We start from the raw sequence: 26,496 nt of genomic DNA on the forward strand, positions 1-26,496 counted from the left end.
TTAAAGACGTTGTCTTCTTTGGTGTATGCTCTAATTTTTTAATTAATACATATTCAAATTATCTTTTGATATCTGAAGTATTCAATTTTAAAAGGTTGTTATTCAGCATTTCTATTGGTCAGAAAATGGTCAAAATGCAGGCATTTCCCAATAGAACTAGACCAGCATAGTCAGTTACAAATAAATTAATCTACTGAATAAACTAACTGCATTGTTATGTATACATGTATATGTTTTAGCTTGATTAATCTACTATGTGAAGTTATGTCGTAGAAAGAGCATATATTCTAAGCTGAATCATGCTGAATCATGCCCTGAAAAATTAAGAGCTACATAAAAAGATAGTCTGAAATAAATAGCTCTTCCAAGATCGCAGTTGATTCTTTTCTGCAGCATCAGATAAGAGAAAGGGAACGACGACAGATTGGTATCAGCACTGCACTGAGTTAGAGCCCCTGCGGCTTTAAGGATGCATAAAAAACAGCTTTGTACCAAAAATATCTCAGAAGAAGTCAGAAGCTTAGAACTATTAATAGAATGAAAGGAGACAGGGATGCATACAATTTCCGTACAATTAGCAGCTGAATTAAAATCCACTCAAATACTGACAGAGTGGATTTATTACTTCATTGCTTGGATATCTTCTGGACGTGTCAGTATCTATTAGTTATTACAAACATGTGACATTTGTAAAAATAAAATGGGCACTTTGGCTGTTGCTCATAACTCAAGGAATTGCTTTATTACTGCTGTCGTAAAGTTTCACTTGTTTATTTTTGTTTTGGCTTCAAGTAAACCCAGATTTGACAATATCTAGGTATTTTGAACTTGAAACTTTGAAAGGTACTGGCTTTTTTAATTTGTTCTCTAAGTGAACCAATGCTAGGGGATATTGGTGTTGATCTGTTTAGTGCTCGTTTGGTCGAGACCAATATTTCTTGACATAAACAGTATTGAATGGATTTCAAAGAAACAATATAAAAAAAATGATGGAGAGGATAAAGTCTATCAATGTTTTCTATATTACTTCAATATGGCAATTATTTTAATAGTAAAATCAAGTGAAATCAATTAATTGACTTGAACTATATTGCCACAAAATGTCTGTAAGTCCAGGACACAAGTTTCACCTACAGTAAAATTTTAAGGTGAGATGGATGGAACGGCAACATATGTCGCACAAATGTTTTTATATTCCTGACGAAGACTCCTGATTTTGGTCAGATTTTTCATTTCTAAAGCCACCAGAATGACTTGACATTATTAGATAAAAATATGTTAATGTAGAATCTCAGTCATCCAGGTTATGGTAATCCTAAGAGCTTGAATAGTATCAGTTTATAAGCAGAGAGGCTCAATACAGTCACACGTGTCACTGAACCCCCTGGCCAGTATGCATGTCATATATATATATATATATATATATATATATATATATATATATATATGTATATATATGTATATATATATATGTATATATATATATATATATATATATATATATATATATATGTATATATATATGTATATATATATATATATATGTATATATATGTTGTGGTGTTACTGATGCCACTGCGGGTTCTTTCAGCAACAGATACTGCAAGACTTTTCGACAGTACGTCAGCACTTTTATTTTATACAATTTATCCAATCTTGTGGAGTCATTCATAGGCCTTCTCCCAGGGTTTATGCTTTCAGACTCCAAATGTTCTTGGCTCTCCTCTCTCCTCCAGGTCCAGCACGATACTGTGTTTTAAAAGAGGAGAGTGGATTAGACAAGTGGATGCTGGTGTACTAATCACTCAGCTGGTGCTGCTCCCCTGAGCTCTCTCCAAACCTCCCTCCTGCAGCTGATGCACCACGACCCCTCCACACACACATATATATATCAAATTTATTTGTATAGCACATTTCATGTACAAACAATTCAAAGTGATTTACATAAAATAAAAGCATTGCAGCAGGGGGTGGAAGAAGCATTAAAATACAAAAAAGAATTTAAAGAGAAACAAATAAGATCATTTAAATGAATTTAAAAACAAGCAACAGTCAAGATAAGTTAAAAGATACCGTTCAGATTTCATGCATAGACACATGAGAAAAGAAATGTTTTTAACCTGGATTTAAAAATGTCTCCATTTGGTGAAAGTTTAATCTCCACTGGCAGTTTGTTCCACTTGTTTGCAGCATAACAGCTAAATGCTGCTTCTCCATGTTTAGTCTGGACTCTGGACTGGACCAGCTGACCTGAGTCTTTGTATCTAAGAGCTCTGCTAGGTTTATATATATATATATATAAACCTAGCAGAGCTCTCTATATATACACATATACTATAATAAAGGTCTATAATAGAATAGAATAGAATAGAATAAAAAAAAACTTTATTCATCCCCCAGTGGGGGAAATTCAAAATATAACATATATTTGTTCTGAGGTTTGTGACCAAATTTTTTGTATGGAATTCCCAGGTGATACAGTCCTAGTAACCTAAATTAAGCAAACTACATGCTTGCATAGCTAGGGAGTGCCTCCAATAAGTAATTATTACCTATACATACATTGATGTTATCCACATTTGGAGGCAAACGAAGTGCTAAAAAGATCTAAATTCAAATCTGACATTATACTATTGTTTTCTATTAAGCAACCATATTGCTTGTCTGTGATTGCTGTCTGTCGCTGTTTAGGTTTAGGCACTAAAGCTTAAACTTTTATAGGCTTACATTTCCTATTTTGTAATCCTTTGGTTGGATTTTGGCAATAGCTTCAGTAACTTTTAGGGGTGGGGGGTCATTCAGGGTAAGGAAAGATTTTGGTTAAAACTAAACAGTTGACATGGTGACAACATGGCATTTCACAGAGGGTTATTTACACAACTGCAAGCGTGGACTTCTTTTTCTGGGTTTGCTTTCTGTTCATCTGGATCAGATTTTTAATGATACCCAACTAAAGCTCCTTTGTTATGGTAAATATACATCATGGTCATATATTGTGTTCAAAAGTGATCAACTCTATTTAATCAGATTAATAGAGAACAAGAAGGTGTCTTTATGTCAATATCAATTACAGGGAGCTCCTCAGTGTAGCATTTCCCGGTCTTTCTGTATTTAAATTCTGTTTTAAATTTACTCTGTGTAGCATTTAGGGGGGAAATCTGTTCTCATATCCATGATCATGTTTCATTGGAGTAAATAATATGTTTTTATTACTGTAGAATAAACCATTTTATCTACAAATGGGGAAAGTTGTCTTCCTTGCATTTCCCCATGTAATACTGCCATATTTCTACAGTAGCTCAGAACAAACTAACCAAACGCTAGCTAGATGAGATAGGTGTTTATTCACCTAAGTGTATTCAGTTGGCCATAATATTCAAATTTAACCCCAAAATCTCATTCCATTGTACACATTGGATATTTAAATAGAAAACATATTTGTCTGGATGTGTGCTTACTATTGTTGCATATACTTTTTTTTTAATGGTGTACATAAGGATCATGTTGAATATTTGTTTGTTTTGTTAGCAAAATGGTTCAGCTGACATAAAGGGTTTATATGTATCTTTTTTAAAGTAAAAAGTAAGTAAATCAAGAAGAACGTAAAGGTAATAATGATGGAAATTCAAAAAATGCTTTCTATCTAAACAACCTACTCGTGACTCTCTGCTTGGTGGAAAAGCTATGAAACTGCAGCATATTTCTATGCAAAGGTTTTAAAAGACACAAAGTTGTTTATTCTCATGGTCTGCGCAGAGTAAAGTGTCTGAGTAAGTAGCATGAAAGTCCTTTACTCATTTCCCAGTATGAGGTGGTACTGTCACAAGACTGGCAAGCCACTAAATCAGCAGGAAATAATTTGAGGGAGAGGTATGTATTTGTTTAATACCCAAGAGGCAAAGTCTCAATGAGGTCATGTCCTAATTCATTCCAACATCAATGCCACAGGCTGAACTGCTGCCTTAATTATATCAAATTGCCCTCCCACCCACCCAAAGGAAGACATGTAATTACACTATTTACATTGGAGAGCTTTCCTCTTTGAGAGGCCCCCAAGTAAACACATGCTTACTTATATTTTTTTTCTCTTTTTTTTTCATCATAGTCAAGTCATATTGACTGAAAAGGAAATTAAATGTCTCCTGCTTGTGCCAGTGACACTGAAGCGATGGAATAATAGAAGTACATTGTGATATCAATTAAAATAAAAGCTGTAATCAAAACTAAGTTATTATGTTGTCTAATTGGTTTGCAGTGAAATTCCAGTGATTCATATCAAATGTTCAGACTAGGCATATTTACAAAGACTTTAGCTTTAGCAAAGACAAAGACTTCAGCTTTGGCAAAGACAAAGCTTGACACATTATTGTTAAACAGACACGTTGCTGTTTCTGTAAGAATTACAGGTTATTTTTAGTCCATAATTAGTAGTAAACTCTCTCTCTCTTTCTCAGTCATAATTCAGATTTATCTTCAAGAGGCATTTTTAGTGTCTGAGAGAGATTTGTGAAAAGTCAGGAGGAAAACAGAAATTCAAATAAGACTGTGTACCTTGAAAATGAAATAAAGAAAATATTTGGAGCCTACCCCAGCTACCAATTGCCGAGAGGCAGGGTACACCCTGGACAGATTGCCAATCCATCACAGAAAATTACAGGAAAAACAACCATTCACACCTACACTGCAAAAAATAGGGGTCTTCAAACAAGATAAAAAAACACTAAAACTAAGGGAAAAGGTACTCAAAAGAACAAGTGAAAAAATCTGTCCATGCAGCAAGATAATTTGACTTGGCAAGATTTCTTAAATTAAGATTGTAGGAGTCTTGTTTCTAGATTTAACAAAGGCAGTTTTGTGAACAAACATTTGTCATATGCTTAAAATCCAAGGAATAAAGTGTGCTTTCAGATATTTTCTGTGTGACTCTTGAATCAAGCATGTTGAGTTTGTTATTGAATCTTAAAACAAGATTCTTATTTTAAGTGTTAATTGTCTCATTTTATGATTCCCTGCCTGTTTGAGACAAAAAAGTAAAGTTTTGCTTGATATAAGATTATACTGTTAAGTTGAAGACTTAAAATAAGAAATGAATTCTTAAAACAAGAAAAATATCTAGCACTTCTAAATGTAAGTTTTTTTTTCTTGGTAAGGACCAAATAATTTGCAGTGTACTCCAAGGGTAAATTTAGAATCACGTATTAACCTTAACGTGCATGATTTTGGACAGCAGGGGGAAACTCCTAATAGAAAGGCCCTAGCACATACATACCGACTAGAAACCTTGTTTCTATGAAGTTATGTTAATAACCACCACCGCTCAGCTTGTGTTGAGATTATTATCATAGTAGCCAACAAGACATGTCGTAAAGCCTTTTTACACTTGACAAAAAACCCAACAACATTGAGCGGAAAGCATGTAATCTGCGCTCAGACATGCATCAAATGACTCTGCATTAGCTGTGGGTATTTATCCCCTCCAGCTCTGATCAGCATTGACATGAACACAATACCAAGGTGTACATGCTAATTTTTAATGTAGGTCCTCCACAAAGAGTGGACATATTGCAACTGAGGTTGGGTTTTAAAAATTAGGCAGTTAAGATGAGGTAGTTAAAACATAGGGAAAACATAGTGGTTTGCATTAAAACAAAAAACGTAATAACATACTGCATCAAAATATCCTGTTCCTGGATTATTGGTAGCCGAGTTCCACCCTTCAGCTAAACACAACAATTGTACTGGTCTGGAAAGACAAACCAGATGTCCAATTGAATTGCATTCCTTTAAAAGTTGTCCTGGTTGGCAAAAAGAATACAGATCTCATATTCAGCAGCACCAAAATGAAGTTTTCTTTCACAGAGACAGGGCTGACAGGAACATAAGTTTACCAGAGGATAACATCTCACAGGTTGGCTCTGAAAATGACAGCAACATCTTGAGGACAAGCATCTGGTAGCTTAACTTAGTTCAACTGTGTTTTGCTGAATATTATAATATATAATGTGATATCAAAATTTTTAAAACGCAGCTTTTTCCTGTCTAGTTAAGAGACAACTATTACTTAACTACTGTAGTGGGTTTTTTATCAAGGTGGATAAGAAGTTATTCAATAACAAGAGAAAATCCAGATTTTGTCTTTCCTTAAGTTTTATTCAAAGGCACATAGCATTTGAATAGTCTCCTGTCCGCACAAGTCAGGACAGAGAGCGAAGAGGAGAAATACACATATCCCTTTTATACCCCAATCAGGTGGGGGCTATCTTTAAAGAACAAAAGAGCCCCCCTTGCTCTGTGCTCTGTTCTAATTCTGAGATAACACAGTTTGCGAGGTAGCCTCTTTACGACCCCCTGAACTAACCTCCCCAAACATTTCCCCCGATGGAGTAAAATTCTGTTTTCCCTCACTGACTATACAGAAGGGGTCACAGGTTGAATAGGTCACAGGGAAAGCAACAGACTTTGGATCAAATGAGACAACTATCGCTCAGAGAATAGACTTTAACACAGCTCTGCTTGTGTACAAGTCTCTTCATGGTCAAGCACCAAAGTACATCTCTGACATGTTAAAGCCATATGAACCAACTCGGGCTCTGAGGACCTCAGGGAGGGGTCTCCTGCTGGTGCCCAGAGTCAGGACTAAATGAGGTGAGGCTGCGTGTCAGTTTTATGCTCCTAAAATCTGGAACAGCCTTCCAGAAGATGTGAGACAGGCCTCAACTCTGACAATGTTTTAATCCAGGCTGAAAACAGTTCTATTTAGCTGTGCATATGACACCTGAAAGTATTTTATCTGCACTCTTCACTTTTTAATTAATTAATGATTATTTTAATGGGTTTTTAATTTCTTTATTTTAATTTTTATTTCTTTTTAATGATTTTATTGCCTTCATGTGATTTTATGTAGCAGTGAAGCACTTTGAATTGCCCTGTGTATGAATTGTGCTCTATAAATAAAATTGCCTTGCCTTGCCTAATACAACTAGTACTTACTACTAAAAGAGTACAACTAAGAATTTTCCCATCACACTTCTATGACTACCAGACATTTAACTCTAAAAAACAGACCTAAAAGAGTGTGAAAGTTGATGGACCTACCTTTAATAAACATGATCATTAGTTACTACAGTTTTAAAATTTTAAATACATTATTCAACTATCAAAAAATACCATGAACCCGCAGTGACAGGCATATACTATCTGAGCCATTGAAATCCTCCGTGAGGTCACAAAGGATGTAACATTGTGTTTGGTGATGTTGCTGATTAACAGGGGCAGCTTAACCATGAACCTAAACCTCACAACCAGAGATGTTTACCAAAATGAGACTTTCCCATATCAGCTTTAAACATGACACTACACTTACTCAGGTCCCCAGCAATACACCCACCAAGTTTCAAGTACATGGGACAAAGTTGTTGAGATGAACAAAGACCAGACAGACAGAACTGGAAAAAGGCTAGAGAGTGTTTTTAGATGATGGTCCTGTTGTCTGATTACTTATTGTGGCACAGCATAAATACAGTGAGAACAACTCCCACTGAGTTACATGAAAAATTGAGAATTTCACTGTGAAAACAAAACTGGCCTCTGTTGGTATTTGTCACGTTTGTACTTTGGTGTGATCTTGTCTAAAGAACTGCTTGTCACTGAAAATCTATTAACAGGGAATCAAGTGAATATTGAATGAGATAACTAGCTTTATTTTTTTTTTAATCCTTAGGGTGCACATAGTAAAGGGTTGATCCATTAAATGTTACCAAAATATGGATGGGGGTGGGGGGATCTGGAAGATAGTTACTACTGTGTAGCCTCACTCACTATCTTATAGTTAGCTTCTTCTAATCAGAATTGCTTGACAACTTATGCCAATGACAAGATTTGGGTCATTTATTTAAATATGAGACCTTTAATGATGCCACATGAGCTGAGGTTCATCCCAAACTGAGTCACGACTACTCAATAAAATGAAAGAAGAACTCCATCTGCTGGCCATCTATTGGGATGGGATTTCTCAACTGTAGAAAAATGAGAGAAAAAAAGATTTACAAGACCCTTGTAGAGAGCCATATGTTCATATTTTCATAAACTTAAAGAGATTGTGATGTCCATCTTTTGTAAAACCAGACTTGTTTTTTTTTTCTGGAACAACAATTAGCTGTTTGGCGTTATAGGAAAATAGCATATCTTACTAACCTTGTATAGTTTGTGCACATGTGATCCTGTCTGTACTTACTATACTGATTCCACCTTAATTTTTTTTTCTTTTATGATTGATCCAAAATTGTTCTGAATATATCTATATACATTCATGATGACATTGCGTAAAAACAAAAATTGAAGGTTGTTGAAAGACAGAAGGAGGAACTCTTCATGTTAATCTTGAATTAAGGATTAAAACTCTTTAGCCTTTTTTTGAAAATGTTTTGATGACAGAGTAATCCCCAATATACGTGCATTAGTCCATAAACATAAGAGACATGTTACTTTTTTTGTTGCCCCTACTGTTGTAGAATTTTTATAGAATAGAAATAATATTCTAACTGATTTGTGTTTCTTACCTTGTAATGCTAATTTATTTGATAAGAAAGAAATTTAAGATAAAAAAAAAGGTTTATTTTGAAGTTTGTGTGCAAATAGCCATCATCTGATCTGCAAACACAAGAGGGCAGTGCAGATTCACTGTTAACCTGTTCCTCGAATCCACAGTTCCTTAAGGTCTGAAAAACCTTGCCTAATCCTTTTCGAACAATAGTTTTAGTTCAGGTTCGACCAATAAGTATCTGGTCTGATTTCGAAGCTTCAGGTTAAAACTACCCCATCATGAGAACAGGATAGACGCAACTGTTGCTGCAAATCAATCTTCTAAGAGCTATAAGGCCATTTTTAAACAGTTTGGAGTCCATCATTTCACAGCAGGAAAGATTATTGACAAGTGGAAAACATTCTATACAGTAAGCAATCTTCCCAGGAGACCGTACAAATCTCAAAATGCTGCAAAAACCTAAGAGCTGAATTTCAGACCTCTCTAAAAAGAACATGGCAGCATGGCCTGTGTTTGCAAAGAGACACCTGAACAAACCACAAGACTTCTGGTACAATGTTCTTTTGACGAATGTGTCCAAAATGGAAATATTTGACCATAATGCACAGCTCTAAGCAAAGTTGTGAAGAAGAGTTATCCAAATCCCTCCACAATAATGTAAAAGACCATTGCTGCTGAAACATAATGAATCCTGGGCTATATAATCTTTCTCACACGTTGCCTCTGATTTTTTTCTTAGTCTTTGTTCAATAAATAATGACACAGTGTTATCTACTGCTGTATTTTAGTATAATAACAATGTATAATTTTAGGACCTTTTCTTTATCATATCCTCAAATATATCAGTGTGGTTCAGATATTTTAACAGACTACATGTGTCCATATATTTCCTGCACTGCCGCATTGCATGGTAGACTTGTACTGATGATGTGTGAAGGGCAAAATGAGTCACAGCTACAGACTGCTAGTCAAGCCGAAAGGGGAAGAAAACACTCCCTCATACTCATTATACTTGAAATAGAGCGAATATATACAGATTACTGGGATTTTGTTAGTATATTGATAACCAGTGTATCAGGGTCACTGAGTTTAGCAGGCAGCTAATATTGCCAGTTTTATTGTTGACATCTACCATCAGAAACAGAACACACACAGGTTTACAGTGGCTGAATTTTTCTTTTGATTTTTAGTTCTTGTTCTATTTTGATTACACAAACTGCCAGGTGTGGGACAAACATGGTTGTGGACTAGTTCAAAACTACAGTTTGTGAGGTGGGGAGGCAGTGTATTGGTCCTGGTCTTCTCCAAAAGGTAAACTGGCTGTCAAACTGTGCCTTTATCTGGTGCACAGATGCATTGTATCCTTGAAAACCTCCTTGGGATTATGTTTTGCAAAATTAAAAAAAAGGAAGAAAAAACACTGACTGTTTACTTCTCTGCCCTACAGCTACGCCACCAAGTCTGATTAATAGCAATAATACCCAGCTGGAGAACAAACAACAAGAGTGTGGAGAGACGGGAGAGGCTAAAGTCTCAGCAGGGTGGAAGGCAGATGGTGACATTGCAGCAGCACTTCTCCAGGTAGCATCCCCACAACACTAACAGCACACACAGTATGTTCTGGGCTCATTAAGTATTTTAAAGGGCATATTCCAAAAGCAATATTTAAAAACTTACAGGGAAAGTCTTATTTGTGCTAATAAGTACTTCCCGATATTTTAAAAAGTAGTTCATTAAAACATATCATGCCGCTGCAATCTTGGTTGCGTTGTTGGTAATGTTTTAAAGGAGGTTTTGATGAAGATGAAAAGTACATGGATAAAAAAAGATCATTTGTTTGTCCCTTTGGCCACACAGGTGGTCTTGATTGCACTTTAACAGGCTTATAGGTAGAAGGCAAGAGTGTATCATGTCAGAAAACTGCAAATACATATTATGCCACCACAGTGATATACTGTATTAAGATTAAGATGGATTTATTGTCATGCATATATATATACATACACAAAATTTGTCCTCCGCTTTTTACCCAGCCAGGTTGGCACCTTTTGAACACGCACATGCACAGGGGCCACACACTCATAGAGCTAGGTGCCATACACTGGAGCGGTGGGCAGCATGTCTTGTTCAAGTCCATTGCAAGGAGGTGGACTGACACCCCTCCAGCTGTCAGTTTGACTGGCGAGAGTGGGAATCGCACCGCCAACCTTTTGGTTACTGGACGACCAACTCTAACCACTGAGCCACAGCCTAAAACTTAAAATGTATCTAAGTGTATCCCACAATTTTCCACTGCCGGGTCCACATTAGTCCAGTTGTTAGAATTGAGAGGACATACATGCTAGCAGTCCTACTTAAAAAAAAAAAATTGTATAGTTATAGTCAGGCAGAGTTTTTTCTTTTATTTAATTTCATTCTATTTATTTGATCTTTTTTAATAGCATTCTTTTCAGAACAATGAAAAAGATGCATTTTAAAGTATAGTGCAATAAGTTTGTTAGCGCCATCAGGAATTTGGGTCTCAGTTTCTTGCTATATATTTTTGGTCATTCATGCTGAGACAAGCAAGGCCGAAACTTGTGTGTATGTGTGTTAACTTCAGGTACAATGCACGTATGAAACATAAGATGGTTGACTGATCTAAAAGTATCAGGTCCATTTTTTTCAGGTGCTAGCAACTTCCTGACTTTATATCTATGGGTGACCCTGCTGAAATGTGACACTAGTAACATCTTATACAACTTAACATGTTCATTTCAGCACACCAGAACAGGCTAAAGATGCTAAATTGACATTTGAACAGAGCTGGCCTCCAAAGTTGGACTGTCAAACATTTTACCACGCTGTTGCTTGTTTGCCTGTTTGGGGGATTAATCAATTTTAGTGTTTTTGGTGGTCTGGTAACCAGTGTTGCTCAAGTTACTTGGAAATAGTAATTAGTTACTGATTACTTCTCCAAGAAAGTAAGCCAGTTACTTTACTGATTACTTATTTTCAAAAGTAATTGGTTACTTTACTGATTACTTTACTTAGTTAATTTTCAAAAACATGACGCACAACCTGAGTACGCTATAAAGCAATAGACCTTTCATCCTAATTCTATTCTTTCTGCACATTCCATCATATAGAATTGACATAATAGCTTAATAATAAACGTAATAACCATTATATTGTATTCTCTCTCAAGGTATCCTGCAAATGACTTTCTCCGCGGTAGCTTGACACTGCTCTTGGTCAGTATCCACAATATAGCCAGCGACTAGCTTCTTCAGTTCAGCGGCACTAAGGTTTTTATTTCTGGCATAAAATACGTTCATCTACTCACCGACAACAGTTTGGTCAAAGTCAGCGTCCTTCAGACGCTGTTTAGATCACTCAAGATCCGCGTATATCCATATAACAGGAGTGAACAGATCATTGACAATACAGCCTGTAAATAAGGCATTATATGTCTTTATTTCACCAATACTTTAAGACGAATGAATGAATGAACGTGTACTATTGCACTGTTAATTCAGAGCTGCCGTGTTGTTGTTATTGGGGGCTAGAAAGCCCCCGATAAGCCCCCGAATGTAGGTACTTCCAAGTATTAAACGCTGCATGGTCCTGCTCTCTCCCACACTCTATGTTATCTCTTGTTGATCTACACACGCACTGATGTCGCACCGCTCATACGTGATTGTCGTGAGACACTCTCACAAACAAAATCACGGTTTAGCAACGCAGTAACGCAGCCTGCTTGCTGGAAAGTAAAAGTAATCCAATTACTGTTTTTGCAATTATAATCCCTTACTTTACTCGTAACTTGAAAAAAGTAATCGGATTACAGTAACGCCATCACTGCTGGTAAACCCCAAAGACATGAGCAAAATTTAATTTTAACTCAGCTTTTAGAGCCTTGCTCACTTTACCTGTAAGAATAATAGCCTAGTTTTAGACAGACTATGTTTAACTAGTAACTGGTCAAGGAAAGGTATATTGATAGCGACAAGAGATTTTGGTCGATATATAAAAATTGGAATTCTTTACTTTTGGCTACAGTGGAATTCGTCTTTTGTTTTACTGATTTGATTGATTAGTGTAACTTAAAATAGATGAATTTTGTGTTGAGCCATTTCCCCAGCAGAATAAAGGGACAGCTCTGGAGTAAAATGAACTCAGAATCTGTTATGCAGATTCTGTTGCTTGACAAACTGCACCAACTGAGAAACACACATAAGGACGTAACAGACTGAGTAACAAACGGTACATATCATACAGTTTAACAGCAAACAGAATGTAAAGACTTTTAAACAAACACACAAACAAAATAATAATAATAATAATGATAACAATAATGATTTGGTCATTTTTACTGGGTACCTGACAATGAGACTTGAAATGTCAACCTTCTGCAGTGCAAGTGCACTAGTGTATCTTATCGGCCTCTCCTCCCAGCAAGTGATAGAGAAATAATGACCAAGCATAATATCTTCCCCTGTTAGGCTACAGACAGCTCCTCATGATCATAGTTCAATAACATCTCATATGCTCAGTGAAGTGTGAAATTAGGCTACAGTGATTTGTGGCTGTAAGATGATTCAGCCCCTGCCACGATGAAGATATTTCATCTGCTGCCAAATATTTAACAAAAATTCAGTAGATATTAGTTTTCTCCCTTTTTCTTTTCTTGTTAGCACAGGGAGATGTGTCAGTAATGCGTGTCAAAAGTCTCACAAATAAAGGTAGGCTATGCTCTCGCAAAGTTGGATAATAAAAAAAATCTAATTTGAATAGTTTAACCAGTGTCATAAATGTTCAGACTTGTTTACTCTGGTTACATCCTGTGCCCCATCCAAGGCAGCTTTTTAAAGCAAATCCTACTGTTCAATGACATTTAAGTGGTGTTGGTAAAGTGTTGGTGTTGGTCTAAAGTGTACTTTCTGTCTCTTTTTTAATTTACAAAACAACTTAAACTTAAAAAAAACTTCAGATATTCTTTCAGCATTTCAAAGTTTTCATCTCACAGATTATGATGTGTAGAACAATCTTGAGGGAATAAAAATAATTGAAAGATTTGAGTATTTAGACAAAACATCTAGAATGTTGATTTTCAAATGTTTTTGACTGAAAAATGGCACCCAAATGCCTCAGTGTGCTACAAATAAAGAGTACTAAACGGTCACATTATTACTTAAGCTGGAAACTAGGGCATTCATTCATACACTCTTATACATGAGTGAAACTCATGCATTAGAATGTGTAGCCTGTAGCAATATGTAACAAAACACCTCCAATAGAAAGGAAGACAAATATCTGCAGAGCGACAGAAACATTACAATGTAAAAACTGTAAAAACATGCTTGGGTCCACATGTGTGTCTATGATATGTAATGTATAATATGACTGTATGATACGTAAAATGGGTGTGCACTACACAATATAAAGGTAGAACTTTAGGAAAAAGATCTCATACCGATATTCCTGGATTACAGAGGAAGTTGTTTTTTGTTGCTTTCAGACTTGGGCTTTCCAAGTCACACGTGTACCAAATAAAAGTAAAATTCATAACAGTCACAGCTCAATATCAGTGCTACTTTTTAAATAATTTAAAATTCAGAACATTTTAAGATTTGTGACTTGCAGGTAATGTTTAATCAAAAAAGAATCTGTGTTTATATTGCTGTACATGTCCAAACAGCAATCTACAACTCATAAAGTATTTGCTACTTTACAGAGTGAAATGTTTTATTGTCCTCTAATGTCTAATGCAATTCGGCACAACTCCTTTTTCATAGTTTTCATTTTATTCCCTTAAAATATTCAAGACACCAAGAACATTGGTTTTCATGTATCACTCAAAACAATCCAAAATGCCTAATGGGTAATGCTATTTTATCAAATTGCAAAAATGTATTCAGAGTTGTATTTCATTATTATGCCAACATAGAGTTCTTCTTAGCTTATGAAATCAGTTTCCATCTAAGAGACCACTAAAAGATCATTCAATTTGAGCTTTCATAGAGCTTTCTTAGCTGCACATTATTTTATAATTTTGTTGCCCAAAAAGAATCCAGTAAAGCATCTTTTACTTCAGTTCCATCACAAACATGGATATATTACCGACTGAGAACTGAGATTACTAAGAACCTGTGTGGTTATCTTAAATTCAAACAAAGTGGTTACCTAGCAGTGGTTACCTGGCAGTTGTTAACCAGAGCGTGGGCGGAGGGGACTGACACTTCTTGTTCTGTGTCAGCAAACACAGGAGGCTGGTAGCCATAGACGCACTTGAAGGGGTAAAAACCTGTGGCAGAGGTAGGCAGAGAATTGTGGGCATATTCCACCCAGACCAGGTGGGTGCTCCACAAAGTCGGATTCTGGGACACAAAGCATCGGAGGCCGGTTTCCAGTTGTTGGTTGAGGCGTTCGGTCTGGCCATTGGCCTCCGGGTGATTCCCCGACGTCAGACTTGCTGTGGCACCGATGAGCCGATATAACTCCCTCCAGAACCGGGAGACGAACTGGGGCCCCCGGTCTGAGACAATGTCCTTGGGGAATCCATGAATCCTGAAGACATTCTGCATCATGATTCGTGCAGTTTCTTTTGCTGAAGGCAGCTTAGGTAAAGCAATGAAATGTGTCATTTTGAAAAAATGGTCCACCAAGGTCAGGACCGTGGTGTTACCCTCTGAGACCGGGAGCCCCGTGACAAAGTCCATAGAAATATCTGACCACAGTCTGGAGGGGATGGGTAGAGGGTGCAGCAGTCCCATGCGTGACCCGGAGGATGTCTTGTTGCGAGCACAGACCGAACATGCCTCGATGTACTCCCGGACCTCCGATTCGATGGACGGCCACCAGAACAGCTGAGAGATGGCGAACATGGTTCTCCGAACTCCCAGATGACAAGTGAGCAGCGAGGTGTGGGCCCAATGGATCACCTGTGGGCGCAAATCAACAGGTACAAACTAACGATGCTCTGGGCACCCACTAGGTGGAGGGGTCTCACCATTCGCTTGCGTCACCTCTTGTTCTATCTGCCAGGTAACCACTCCAACGACATGGTTCAGTGGAAAGATGGGTTCTGGTTCCTTGGCAACAGGTTCAGGGTCAAAGATGCGTGACAGGGCGTCTGGTTTGACGTTCCGGGACCCTGGCCTGTAAGACAATGTGAAGTAAAAACAGTTAAAATACAAAGCCCACCTGGCCTGGCGTGAATTAAGTTTCTTGGCTTGTTTAGAATATTCCATGTTTTTGTGGTCTGTCCACACAATGAATGGATGCTGTGCCCCCTCCAGCCAGTGTCTCCACTCCTCCAGGGCGACCTTGACCGCCAGCAGCTCCCGGTTGCCAACGTCATAGTTCCTTTCCGCGGAACTCAGACGTCGATACAGAAAGGCACAGGGGTGCATCTTGCCATCCACCTCTGACCACTGAGAAAGGATCCCCCCAATTCCCTCATTGGATGCCTCAACCTCCACCACGAATTGACGCTGTGGATCTGGCAGAGTGAGGATGGGTGCAGATGTGAAGCAGTGCTTCAGGTTCTGGAACGCTTCTTCCTCCTTCGGGCCCCAGTCGAATCAAATTCGGGGGGAAGTTAGAGCATGGAGGGGAGCAGCAATGACGCTGAAGCCTCTGATGAATCGCCTGTAAAAATGAGCAAATCCCAAGAATTGTTGTACTTTCTTGCAGCTTTCAGGCGTCGGCCACTCGGCCACCGTGCTTATTTTAGCCGGATCCATCTGCACCCTTCCTGGGACCATGATGAAGCCCAGGAGATGGTGCTGACGTGAAAGTCGCTCTTCTCTGCTTTGACGTACATATTGTTGTCGAGAAGGCGTTTGAGGACTAGGCTAACACAATGCTTGTGAGTGTCTAGGTCAGGTGAATAAACCAATATGTCATGAAGGTCATGAAGGACATGAAGGACTACATCAAGTCATCACTGAAGGCGGGACTCATCCGTCCTTCTTCGTCGCCTGCTGGAGCTGGATTTTTCTTTGTGAGCAAAAAGGATGGCTTATTTAGACCATCTATTGATTATAGCCCCCTCAGTGACATTACAATAAAAATAATGTTATCCACTCCCTTTAATGTTGTCTGTACTCTAGCAAGCCACAGTATTCACGAAGCTAGACTTACGCAATGCCTACCATCTTGTCCGAATAATTCAATTCAATTCATTTTTATTTATATAGTGCCAAACACAACAAACAAAGGCACTTAGATAGTAAGTCCAATTCAAGCCAATTGGAATTCAATTCATTGTAATCATAATTATTCATAAAATAATCCAATTCGTTCATATAGAGCCAATTCAAAAACAATTTCCTAGCTAAGGAAACCAACAGATTGCACTGAAAACTTTTTCTTTTTCGGTCCAATCTCCCGTCCTGAGCGTGCCTGAGGCGACTGTGGAGAGAAACGAATAAGGGAGGGGGATGAGTGGAAAACTGGTTTTAATACTCCCAGCGGTCACTATGAATACCTAGTCATGCCTTTTGGCCTTACTAATGCTCCTGCCGTCTTTCAGGCCATGATTAATGAGGTGCTCAGAGACTTTCTTTATCATTTTGTTTAGCAGGAAGAAACCGAGGTCAAGTCTAGGTACTTGGACTCTGTGACATGAGCAGAAACCATGCTTATTGATGTAGTTGCCCGTCTGAAAGACATGGCTCGCAGGCACTTCCCCTCACAGTTTTTTCCCCACCCCAGGATTTTGCCCGTAGGTCAGTCTATGTGGGGGTTGTGTCTGATGAGCCATGGATGTCCAAGTATCAGTGTGCGTGTGGGTGAGTGAAACAAGAAAAAGTTCATCAGTTCGGTGTGGTGATCTAGGGTCAGAGTTACGGGCTCTGTGACGTGTGTAATTGTAAACAGTGAGTTACCGTTCAAGGCACTAGCCTTGATGGGTTGTGGAAGAACCTCAGTTTTTAGTCCCAGTCTTTTGGCTATTTCCCAGTCCATTAGACTTTCATCAGCCCCAGAGTCAATTAAAACATCCAATTCAATGGCTGTGTTTTTGTGTGTTACCTTGATGGATGTCAGACTGCGTGAAGTAGCACCTGAAGCAATTGATCGGTTCTTCACCTGTGATGGCTTGACAGGATGGCAGGAGGCTACAAGGTGTCCGGGTTCCCCACAATAGAAGTATCGCCCCTCCTTGAGGCTGCGTTGTCGCTCCACCTGAGTGAGCTGGGTCCTGCCCAGCTGCATGGGCTCCTCACCTCCAGCAGGGGACGAAAAGCGGTGCTGATCTGACAATGATCTGTGGTAGGGCAACCGTGGGATAGCAGGGATATGCTGTGGACGGGCTGGCAATGGTTGGTGTCCTCCCTGTAGAGCCTTGAATTCCCGGAGTCGATTATCTGTCCGGACAGCAAGGGCGACGAGGGAATCCAGGTCAGGAGGCAGATCCAGAGGCAGCAACCGCTCTTGAATGGGGGCAGCCAGCCCCTTCAGGAAAATATCGTAGAGGGCCAGGTTATTCTAGCCACTCTCCGCAGCTAAGGTCTGGAAGCATATGGCGTAATCACACACGGATTCTTGACATTGCTTCAGTCCGCTCAGCTTCCTTGCCATCTCTCGTTCCATAGAGACCAGGTTGAAGATCTAATGAAGAGTTTCTTAGAAATCCCGGAGGGAGCTGCAGAGCGGGGATTAGTTTTACTTCTGTAGGAATTGTTAACTGGTCCACTACTTTGATCCAGATTTGAAAAATATGTCGGGGATAACTACTTTCTCACTGGGGTCGCCCCCTCTCAGGCACCGCGGCTTCGAGTCACTGAAGGACTGAGAGCAAGTTAGCTAGGGCAAGTTTGTTGTGACGGCAGAGTATGCAGCCAAGTTCTCTAGAATCTGCTCAAGTCTGTCACGGGAATCCGCTTCAGAAATTGTATTTAACTCCACATGAGAAGATAATTCTAACAAGGATTGTGCGATGGTGTCAGGGAGCACCACGTTGTGTGAAGGTGAGCCCAACCAACCCAGAAGAAGAGCGGCCACTGACATCACTCTCCTGTGGCGCTTGGGATTGCGAATTCAAATTTAATTATGGAAAACGGTGGTCATGAAAACGAAAAAGCAATGTCCTTTTCTTTATAATTTTAATGAAGTTACAAAATGAGCAGTCTTGAGGAAGAAAATCAAAATGTCGTTTGGGTGATCTATTATTCATTTTATTTATAAGTCAAAAAATGCAGCTATATTCTGAAAAAGAAAAAGCATTTCTGTTAATGCTTTTTAATTTGAATTATGATACCGATTTGCTTCCATAAGTTTGTGCATCTTTTACTTTTTTCCCCTCTTTACCTTATTTCTTGGTGTCCCTCCCACCTTAAATAAAAGCAGAGGAGGCAGGGAAGAGACTCCAGTGGAGAGAAGTTAAGGCAACAGGCAAAATACGATGTCTTTGTTTCAGAGCTGTCATATTACCTCAAGATGAACTGATGTATGCATATGCTGTTTGAATATTCACTCCTAGTAGTAGTAGTATATCCACTCTAACCAGCTTGCCTGTTTTCTCCCTAACCACAGCATGGAGGAGACAGTACGAACACTACTACAGAACCAAGACTCACTGGAAGGGCCCAAAGTGGACCCCTTGGACTTAATGAAAGCATACAAGGTACCACCAGTCACCAACATATCATGTTTAAGTCATTCGATGTTTGGGCTTTTATAGCACGATTTTACACAGTTGTCTTTGATTTTATAAAATTAAATCTTAGGCTAACTTTTAGCCTAAGGCTAACTTTTAAGAGAAAGGTGAAATGAATAATGTGAAACTGAAAAGTACCTATTGGAGTTCTTTTTAAATTTCTTAAACTTTTCCTCACCTAGACTCTAGAGACTGCTAAGAAAGAGAAGCACAAGTGAATGACAACAATGTCATATATACACGGAGAGTAAAAGAATAGAGTGAAGAAAGGTGCATCATGGGAGGTCTACCAGCAGCCTAAGGCAGCATAACAAAGGGAGGTGTCAGGGTCACCAGAGCCATAAAAGAAAGTTTTAAGTCTGATATTAAAAGTAGAGAGGATGTCTGCTCCTGAACACACTCTGGCAGCTGGTTCCGCAAGAGAGGGGCCTGATAACTGAATTCTCTGCCTCCCATTCTAAAAACTTTAGTGACCACAACTAAGCCATCAGTCTCTATGAGACTATGCGATCTTTTAAGATATGATGATGCTTGGTCATTAACTTTACATGTGAGAAGAAGAATCTCAAATTTTATTCTGGAAAATGCGTACAACATTGGACAATGTTGCCCCTTTGAAATTTGAAGGCAATCAGTCAGAAGAGGTTGGCTCCTTGGTATATTTCATGCTTTGGAGCAGACTATAAGACAGTTGGAAAGAAAATAGTGTTCCTCTAACTCTAAAGAGTCTCAATTATTCTTGAAAGATAGTCTAATAACCATAAGAAAGCCCTTTGTAAAGCTAGAGCTGCTTACTATTCATTATTGATAGAAGAGGATAAAAACAATCCCATGTTACTTTTCAGCACTGTAGCCAGTCTGACGAAGTGTGTTGAGCCATGTATTGCTTTAACTTTGACGGCACGGCAGCTATGAACTAACAGTGCAATAGTACACGTTCATTTATTCATTCGCCCTAAAGTCTTGGTGAAATATTATAATATTATTTAGAGGCTGTATTGTCAATGCCCTGTTCTCTACCGTTATATGGATATACGCAGATCTCGAATGATCTAAATATCTTCTGAAGAACACTGACTTTCACCAAACTGTTATTGGTGAGTAGATGAACGTATTTTATGCCAGAAATAAGGTCCAGGTTTAAAAAAAACGAACTTCCCCTTTAAGGGTTGGCTCAGGTGACCCTGAAACATCCCATAGTTATACTGCTATAAGCCTGGACTGAACCACCCATGTTGCACCGTTCCTCACTCTGTTCTCTTTTTTCTCTATGTACATGTAAAAATATTGTTGTCATTAACTTTTGTGTCTCTTCCTCAGCAGGTTTCCCAGTCTGGTCTCCCTGAGTCTGGTTCTGGCAGAGATTTCGTCCTGTGAAGTGTTATACATTGGAATCATACAGCATGTTATCAGTATTTACTGTCATGAGTGCAACTGTAAAGAACATGGATCATCTAGTTCGCATTTCTTCATGAGTTTAAGGCATCTTTGATATGCATTTAAGGATAAACTCCTGGAGGAAATGTGGAAGCAGCAAGACAGTCTGGAGGGTCCAACAGCCCCAGCAGCTGAGACGCCTGCTTCACTTGAGGCTGGCACTGGATCAGAGGAAAATTCAAAGGACAGCAATCCCCTGCTTGAGCGCCTTAGAGCATTGGAGGTAAGGTGGATTGCATGGTCCACTTCTTACCCATCTCCAAACTTTTTCACTGTTTCTTCATCACTTCTTGTGTTCTACATGTTGTAACCCCCACATGCTTTAAATGTTAGATTTATCAGTATATTGGGGAAACTGCAATTAAATTTATATGACTTTTGTCTATAGAGATTTAGTCGGCAACTCATGCACTGAACTTGAGGCTGTTTTGCCTTTTATGGGAATAGATCTTTGAGAACAATAGAACATGGAACAGGATCAAACAAAAGCAATGAGCACAATGGGGAATTATGAAAAAAAATTGTAATAATAAATCTTCAAAACCAAAAGATAATATCCAAACCAAGGCACAACTCACAGACCATGGCAGAAAAAGCCATCAACTGTCAAAAGTAATGGAGTTGTTAACTTACTGATGAATTTGAAAACCTGGGATCATACACTACAGACAAATAAATCAAACTTTTCAGTTTCCTCTTAGAATGACCCAATATGCTGCACTTAGCTAAGACATGTAAGAAAAACATAGGACCTTTGACATGAAATGGAGAAGTAAATGTAGAGCAGGGGTAGCCAACCCGTGGCTTCCGAGCCACATGTGGCTCTTTGACTGGTTTCATGTGGCTCTTACGTTCATATCAAAATTTGCATTTGTGTTTTTTTGAATGTGCGTGTTCGCTTCGTCTGAGTTCAATATGGCAGCGCTCTCCAACCTTTTTTGCGCTATGGACCGGTTTTATGTCAGACAATATTTTCACGGACCGGCCTTTCAGGTGTGGCAGATAAATACTACAAAATAAAATGTTTGCTTTCTTTTTCTTAGTGGTCACAGCCTCTTCTTCTGTCTCCTCACTGGGAAGAAGCTTTCCAAACACGTCTGTTTTTGACTCATTTTGCTTGGTTCATGGGTTTAATATCAGCGTTGATGCATCACGTGACCGAGACGAGAGTGAGTCAAGAACAGACGGATGTAACGGAGAGAATTCGGTCATTTTTCAAAATAATGTGGCTCTTTGTGGTAACACAGTAAAAAATGTGGCTCTTAGTCTCTGTCTGGTTGGCCACCCCTGATGTAGAGAATTTATAAATAAAGAGAGAGGAAACCAACATTCTAATTAAAGTGACCAAAACGCAAGTACATTTGGAGATTTTCAATTTTAATAAGAGCTTATATGCAGCAAACTGTACATCAACATCAAATACCCAATGTTGCATTCTCCATCCTACATGAGTCCAAATAATTACCAGCACAGATGCCTGTTAGATTTATGAAATGAATGGTCATATTTCAGTGATATTTAATTTTCTGTGGTAGCATTGCGGTCTGCTACTTCAGAAAGCCTGATTAACCAGTCTGTCATTACTGATGATCATTTACAATAAAGTTCTGCCTTAAATTACTTCCATTTTTTTTGCCTACTTTCATGACCCTAATCAGTAATCTGGAGTGTATTTTGTAGTTTTCATGGTGGCTGCCTTTATTTAATTCATATTGTAAATTAAACTTTAATAGCGAAAAACATTAGAGGGTTTTACATTTAGTTGAGAAGTACTTTCCAATCATTCTGGCACAGTAGTATGCCTTCCATACAATTCATGGTGAAAAAAAATTAACATTTGCTCTGAACTCACTGTTCTTTTTGACGAAGGGGATATTAACTTATCCACCTAAGAGAAACCTTTAGTGACATTTTACAGTCAAGCCTAAAATGCTAACTCTTGCAATGCTTCCTGTAGTTAAACCATTCTAACTGTTTAAAAAGAAGGCTGAGAATGCAATTTTGCATTTGAATTATTGTTACGTACAAAATCACTTTTCAATATTATATACATTCTGCAATGTAAAAAAATGCTACATGAAATTTAAGTCTGAGTGCATAATTACATCTAAAAACATTTCTTTACTGTAGTGTAGTGGTCCAAAATGTACCAGTTGTATATGCACAGTGTTACATAGCTTCTGTTTGAAATCAGAGAGTAAGGATGAGTATGAAATTTGGGCAACAATTTAAGCAACCCATTCAATGAAGGCAACTAGCCTGGGAGCTGGGGCATGTAATTTCTTTGCCTTACCAGGGTAAAAAAGACCTACAGCAAACTGCCAAAAGTGATGCATAGAAGAGGGGATTCAGAAGTGAGTATACTTCATGATACGAAGCTCATTAGTAAAGTGATGTAATGTCACAACCATAAAAAACTTAAAGGGATAGTTCGCCTCTTTTGACATGAAGCTGTATGACATCCCATACTAGCAATATCGTGCATCAACATTGACTTACCCCCCGCTGCGTCCTGTGAGCCGAGTTCCGGCCTCGTTTTGGTGTTGACGAAGGTAGTCCGGCTAGTTGGCTGGGGTCACAAAAATAAAGAGTTTTGCTTCTCAAAACAATATGCGTTCAAAAGAGTAATACATTTGCATCACAAAATCGTTGTCCAGGAAAAAGTCAGACCTCACAATCGTTTGGCGCTATTTTCTCTCCCTTCGTATCACTGCGCAGTACCGCCTGCCGACAGTATCACAATATACTTATCACTAGCTAACTCTCTCGTGTCGTAGCGGTCTCCATCCGAGCATGTAAACACTGTGAAACAGGTGATGGAAAGGTGCGCAGCTGTCGGCAGCGCGCAGTGATATGAAGGGAGAGAAAATAGCGCCAAACAATTGTGAGGTCTCGTCAACACCAAAACAAGGCCGGAACTCGGCTCACAGGACGCAGTAGGGGGTAAGTCAATGTTGATGCACGACACTGCTACTATAGAGGTCATACAGCTTCATGTCAAAAGAGGCGAACTATCCCTTTAAACTCACTCTACATAAAGAAAGAAAGCTAAGACGTTTTAAGATCAGACTCAAAACTTGGACCTTTCTGTCGTTTACATATGTGCTCTCAGTAAGCCTCGAGGCTGATCTGTGAACTTTTAAACATTCCTCTTTTCAGTCTATGAATTCCATACCCATATGACTTATTAATCAGTATAATTTCTGAGGTCCACTCATTCAAGTCTGTTAAAATAGTGTGGTGAATATCTCCATTTGATTTAGATGGTGGAGCTGTAGAGAGTGAGTTCAGTTGCGAACCTGCTCCCGTTTTGAGCTGTCTTATTTTTTTTCCTGAAGCTGTTCTGAAGTGGAGTTGCCAACAGCAACACTCAGGTGGTTGAGCCTTTAAGCTTTAATGGATTATTCATTTTTGTGGAGAGTCAGCCCCCTGAGTTTCTGAATAGTTTCTTTCCACAGTTGGGAAAAAATTTGCCCAGTAATGGAATTATACTTCAAGTGAGTTTCGCAGACACCATAAAGGACAGAGTTTAGATATGTGGAATTTAAATCAACATTCATTCATAACCATATGTTCACAGTCTACAAAGAAACATGCGTAATTGTTGTCATTCATGCAAGTTATCTGTGTGTGATTTGTCTCTACAGGCGGAGAACTCTGCTCTGTCAATGGAAAATGACAACCAGAGAAAACAGTATGAGCGCTGTTTGGACGAGGTGAGCGCTTTCACAGCACTTTTAGGAACAAGCAATTTTATGTCTGTACAACAAAAAACACTTGGGTTTGTCTGAAAAGGTGAATCTAATTATACCATGTAACCATCATGTTGCCAAACACCTCGCATGGGTGTCGGGTGTCTGGTCATTTCAACTATGCAATAACATTGTTGTGATGTCGTAGCTTTGAGAGTTTTGCCATTGAGAAAAGGGTTCAGCTATGATTCAGCTATGCCTGAACCATACCAAACTGTGCCAATCAACAAGAGGTAAACAACCCAGATAAATAAACCATTAAATATTTTCACACATTACAACATGTGGATGACCTGTCATACCACATACATAGAATAATAAGCATTTAATAAGTATGTAATTTCAAACAGGTGATGTCAACAGGTGATTGTAGTCATGACTTGGTACAAAAGAAGTGTGGCAATGAAAGGCTGAGTCCTGGAGACGCACAGATGGGCAGAGGATTTACATTTTGTCAAACAAATACATGAAATAATTATTTAACTGTTGGGAAGTTTCTCAAAACAAAGTTGGAGAGGATTTGCATATTTCCCCCCCTACAATTTATATTATTATTAAAGCATTCAAACAATCTGGAGGAATTACATTGCATAAAGGGAAAAGGTGCCAGCCTAAGCTTCAGATCCCTTAGACAGCACTGTATCAAGAACGGTCATTTATTAGTTGCTGATCAGATGGACACTACAACATGCAGTTAAACTAGAAAATGCCACTTGAAATGTTACTGTGCCAAAAAGAAGCCTTATGTTAACTTTGGCCATAGGCAGAGGTAAATTCCGTGGCTCTGAGGTATCTGGGATGGACAATCTTAAAGTGGAAACATGTAGTCAGACCAATTAATAGAGGAAATAAAGAAATAGGTGCACCATCCAGACGTATCCAAGTCCAAAAGTCAGTCTCTGTAATGGTGTCATCTTCCTTGGTATATCTCATTTACAATTCTGTGATGAAAACTTAAATGCAGAAAAGTTAATTGAGATTTAAAGCAACATGCTGCATTCAAAATGACATCTTTTCCAGGGACACCCATGTATCTTTAACGGGACAATGCATAAACTATATTCTGCACACATTACAAAGTCATGGCTAAGGGCTGGCCTGCCTGCAGTCCTAAACTATTCCTAATGGAGAATATGTGGAGAAAAATGAACAAAAATGCAAAAACAACCTTGTACGGTTTCACACCAGAAGACATGTTTGAAGGAAGAATGGGACAAAACTACAACTATAACATTTCATCACTTGGTAAGCTCAGTGCCAGAACTCCTTTTAAGCATTGTGAGAAGGAATTACCACATTAGAAAGTGTTAAAATATTTACTGTTCTATCATTTTTTTGAAAATATGTTGGAGGTCTGAAAAGTAAAAACAGAATGTAAATTGACAGATGAAATTTTAATTAGAAAAATCAGGAAGTGTCTTGGCTTCATCCTGTCTGCAATGAAATAAAATCCTAAGTAATTGTAAAATGTGATCATTATTTTCCTTTTTTAAACTTTTTGTTATTTTGCCCTTTCTGTACCAACCCAACTTGAACTGATTTGGGGTTGTACAATCACTACATTCCCAAATTGGATTAAGCGGGTATAGAAAATAGATAAATCGATGGATTGATGGACGGACGGACAATGACTATGTTAACTTCCCTTGTTTCCCTTTTGTAACTCCAGAGACACAGCTTGTGGCCCACCTGTCGTTGGCACAAAAGCTTAGAAGGAGTAAAGAGTGGTGGTTGGAAGTGTAAAGTGACTGACTTTCAAGCTGGAAAACTAGGTTCAACACCCACCCTCCATGTGTTTTTTTTATAGAATACATAGTGAGTGGTAATACGTTTCATTGTTCATGTGTTTCAGTCACATAGACACTGTCCAACACAACAAAAAACAGACTAAGGGTCCTTTGCCTTCAAATGTGGATTGTCACGCTCTTATCTTTCGGAGATGTGGACACAATACCCTATCACACATTGTATCATTGTGCCGTGCTCTAACAAGACACATTTCAGCCACTGGAAATATCCCAGAGGAACCCCCAGGTTGAGCTTAATGGAAATAGGGCACAATGCAACACTTTCCCAGTTGAAATCACTGTGCGACAGCACACTGAGGGTGGTGGACAAAG

At 38.6% G+C, this 26,496-nt stretch overlaps 1 protein-coding gene across 4 annotated transcripts in view; it reads left to right on the forward strand.

The window, feature by feature from the left end:
• Positions 1 to 26,496, forward strand: part of LOC142396425 (uncharacterized) — an 85,175-nt gene that overhangs the window by 12,575 nt on the left and 46,104 nt on the right. For all 4 annotated transcript variants that reach the window (XM_075479150.1, XM_075479153.1, XM_075479154.1 and 1 more), the window contains exons 2-5: positions 9,990 to 10,123; positions 19,064 to 19,154; positions 20,692 to 20,847; positions 24,272 to 24,340. In XM_075479150.1, coding sequence (XP_075335265.1) covers positions 10,095 to 10,123; positions 19,064 to 19,154; positions 20,692 to 20,847; positions 24,272 to 24,340 — 345 coding nt within the window. In that variant the 5' untranslated portion in view covers positions 9,990 to 10,094. The remainder of the gene's footprint in view (positions 1 to 9,989; positions 10,124 to 19,063; positions 19,155 to 20,691; positions 20,848 to 24,271; positions 24,341 to 26,496) is intronic.

Source organism: Odontesthes bonariensis, chromosome 12, assembly GCF_027942865.1.
Source record: "Odontesthes bonariensis isolate fOdoBon6 chromosome 12, fOdoBon6.hap1, whole genome shotgun sequence".
Lineage (NCBI taxonomy): Eukaryota > Metazoa > Chordata > Actinopteri > Atheriniformes > Atherinopsidae > Odontesthes > Odontesthes bonariensis.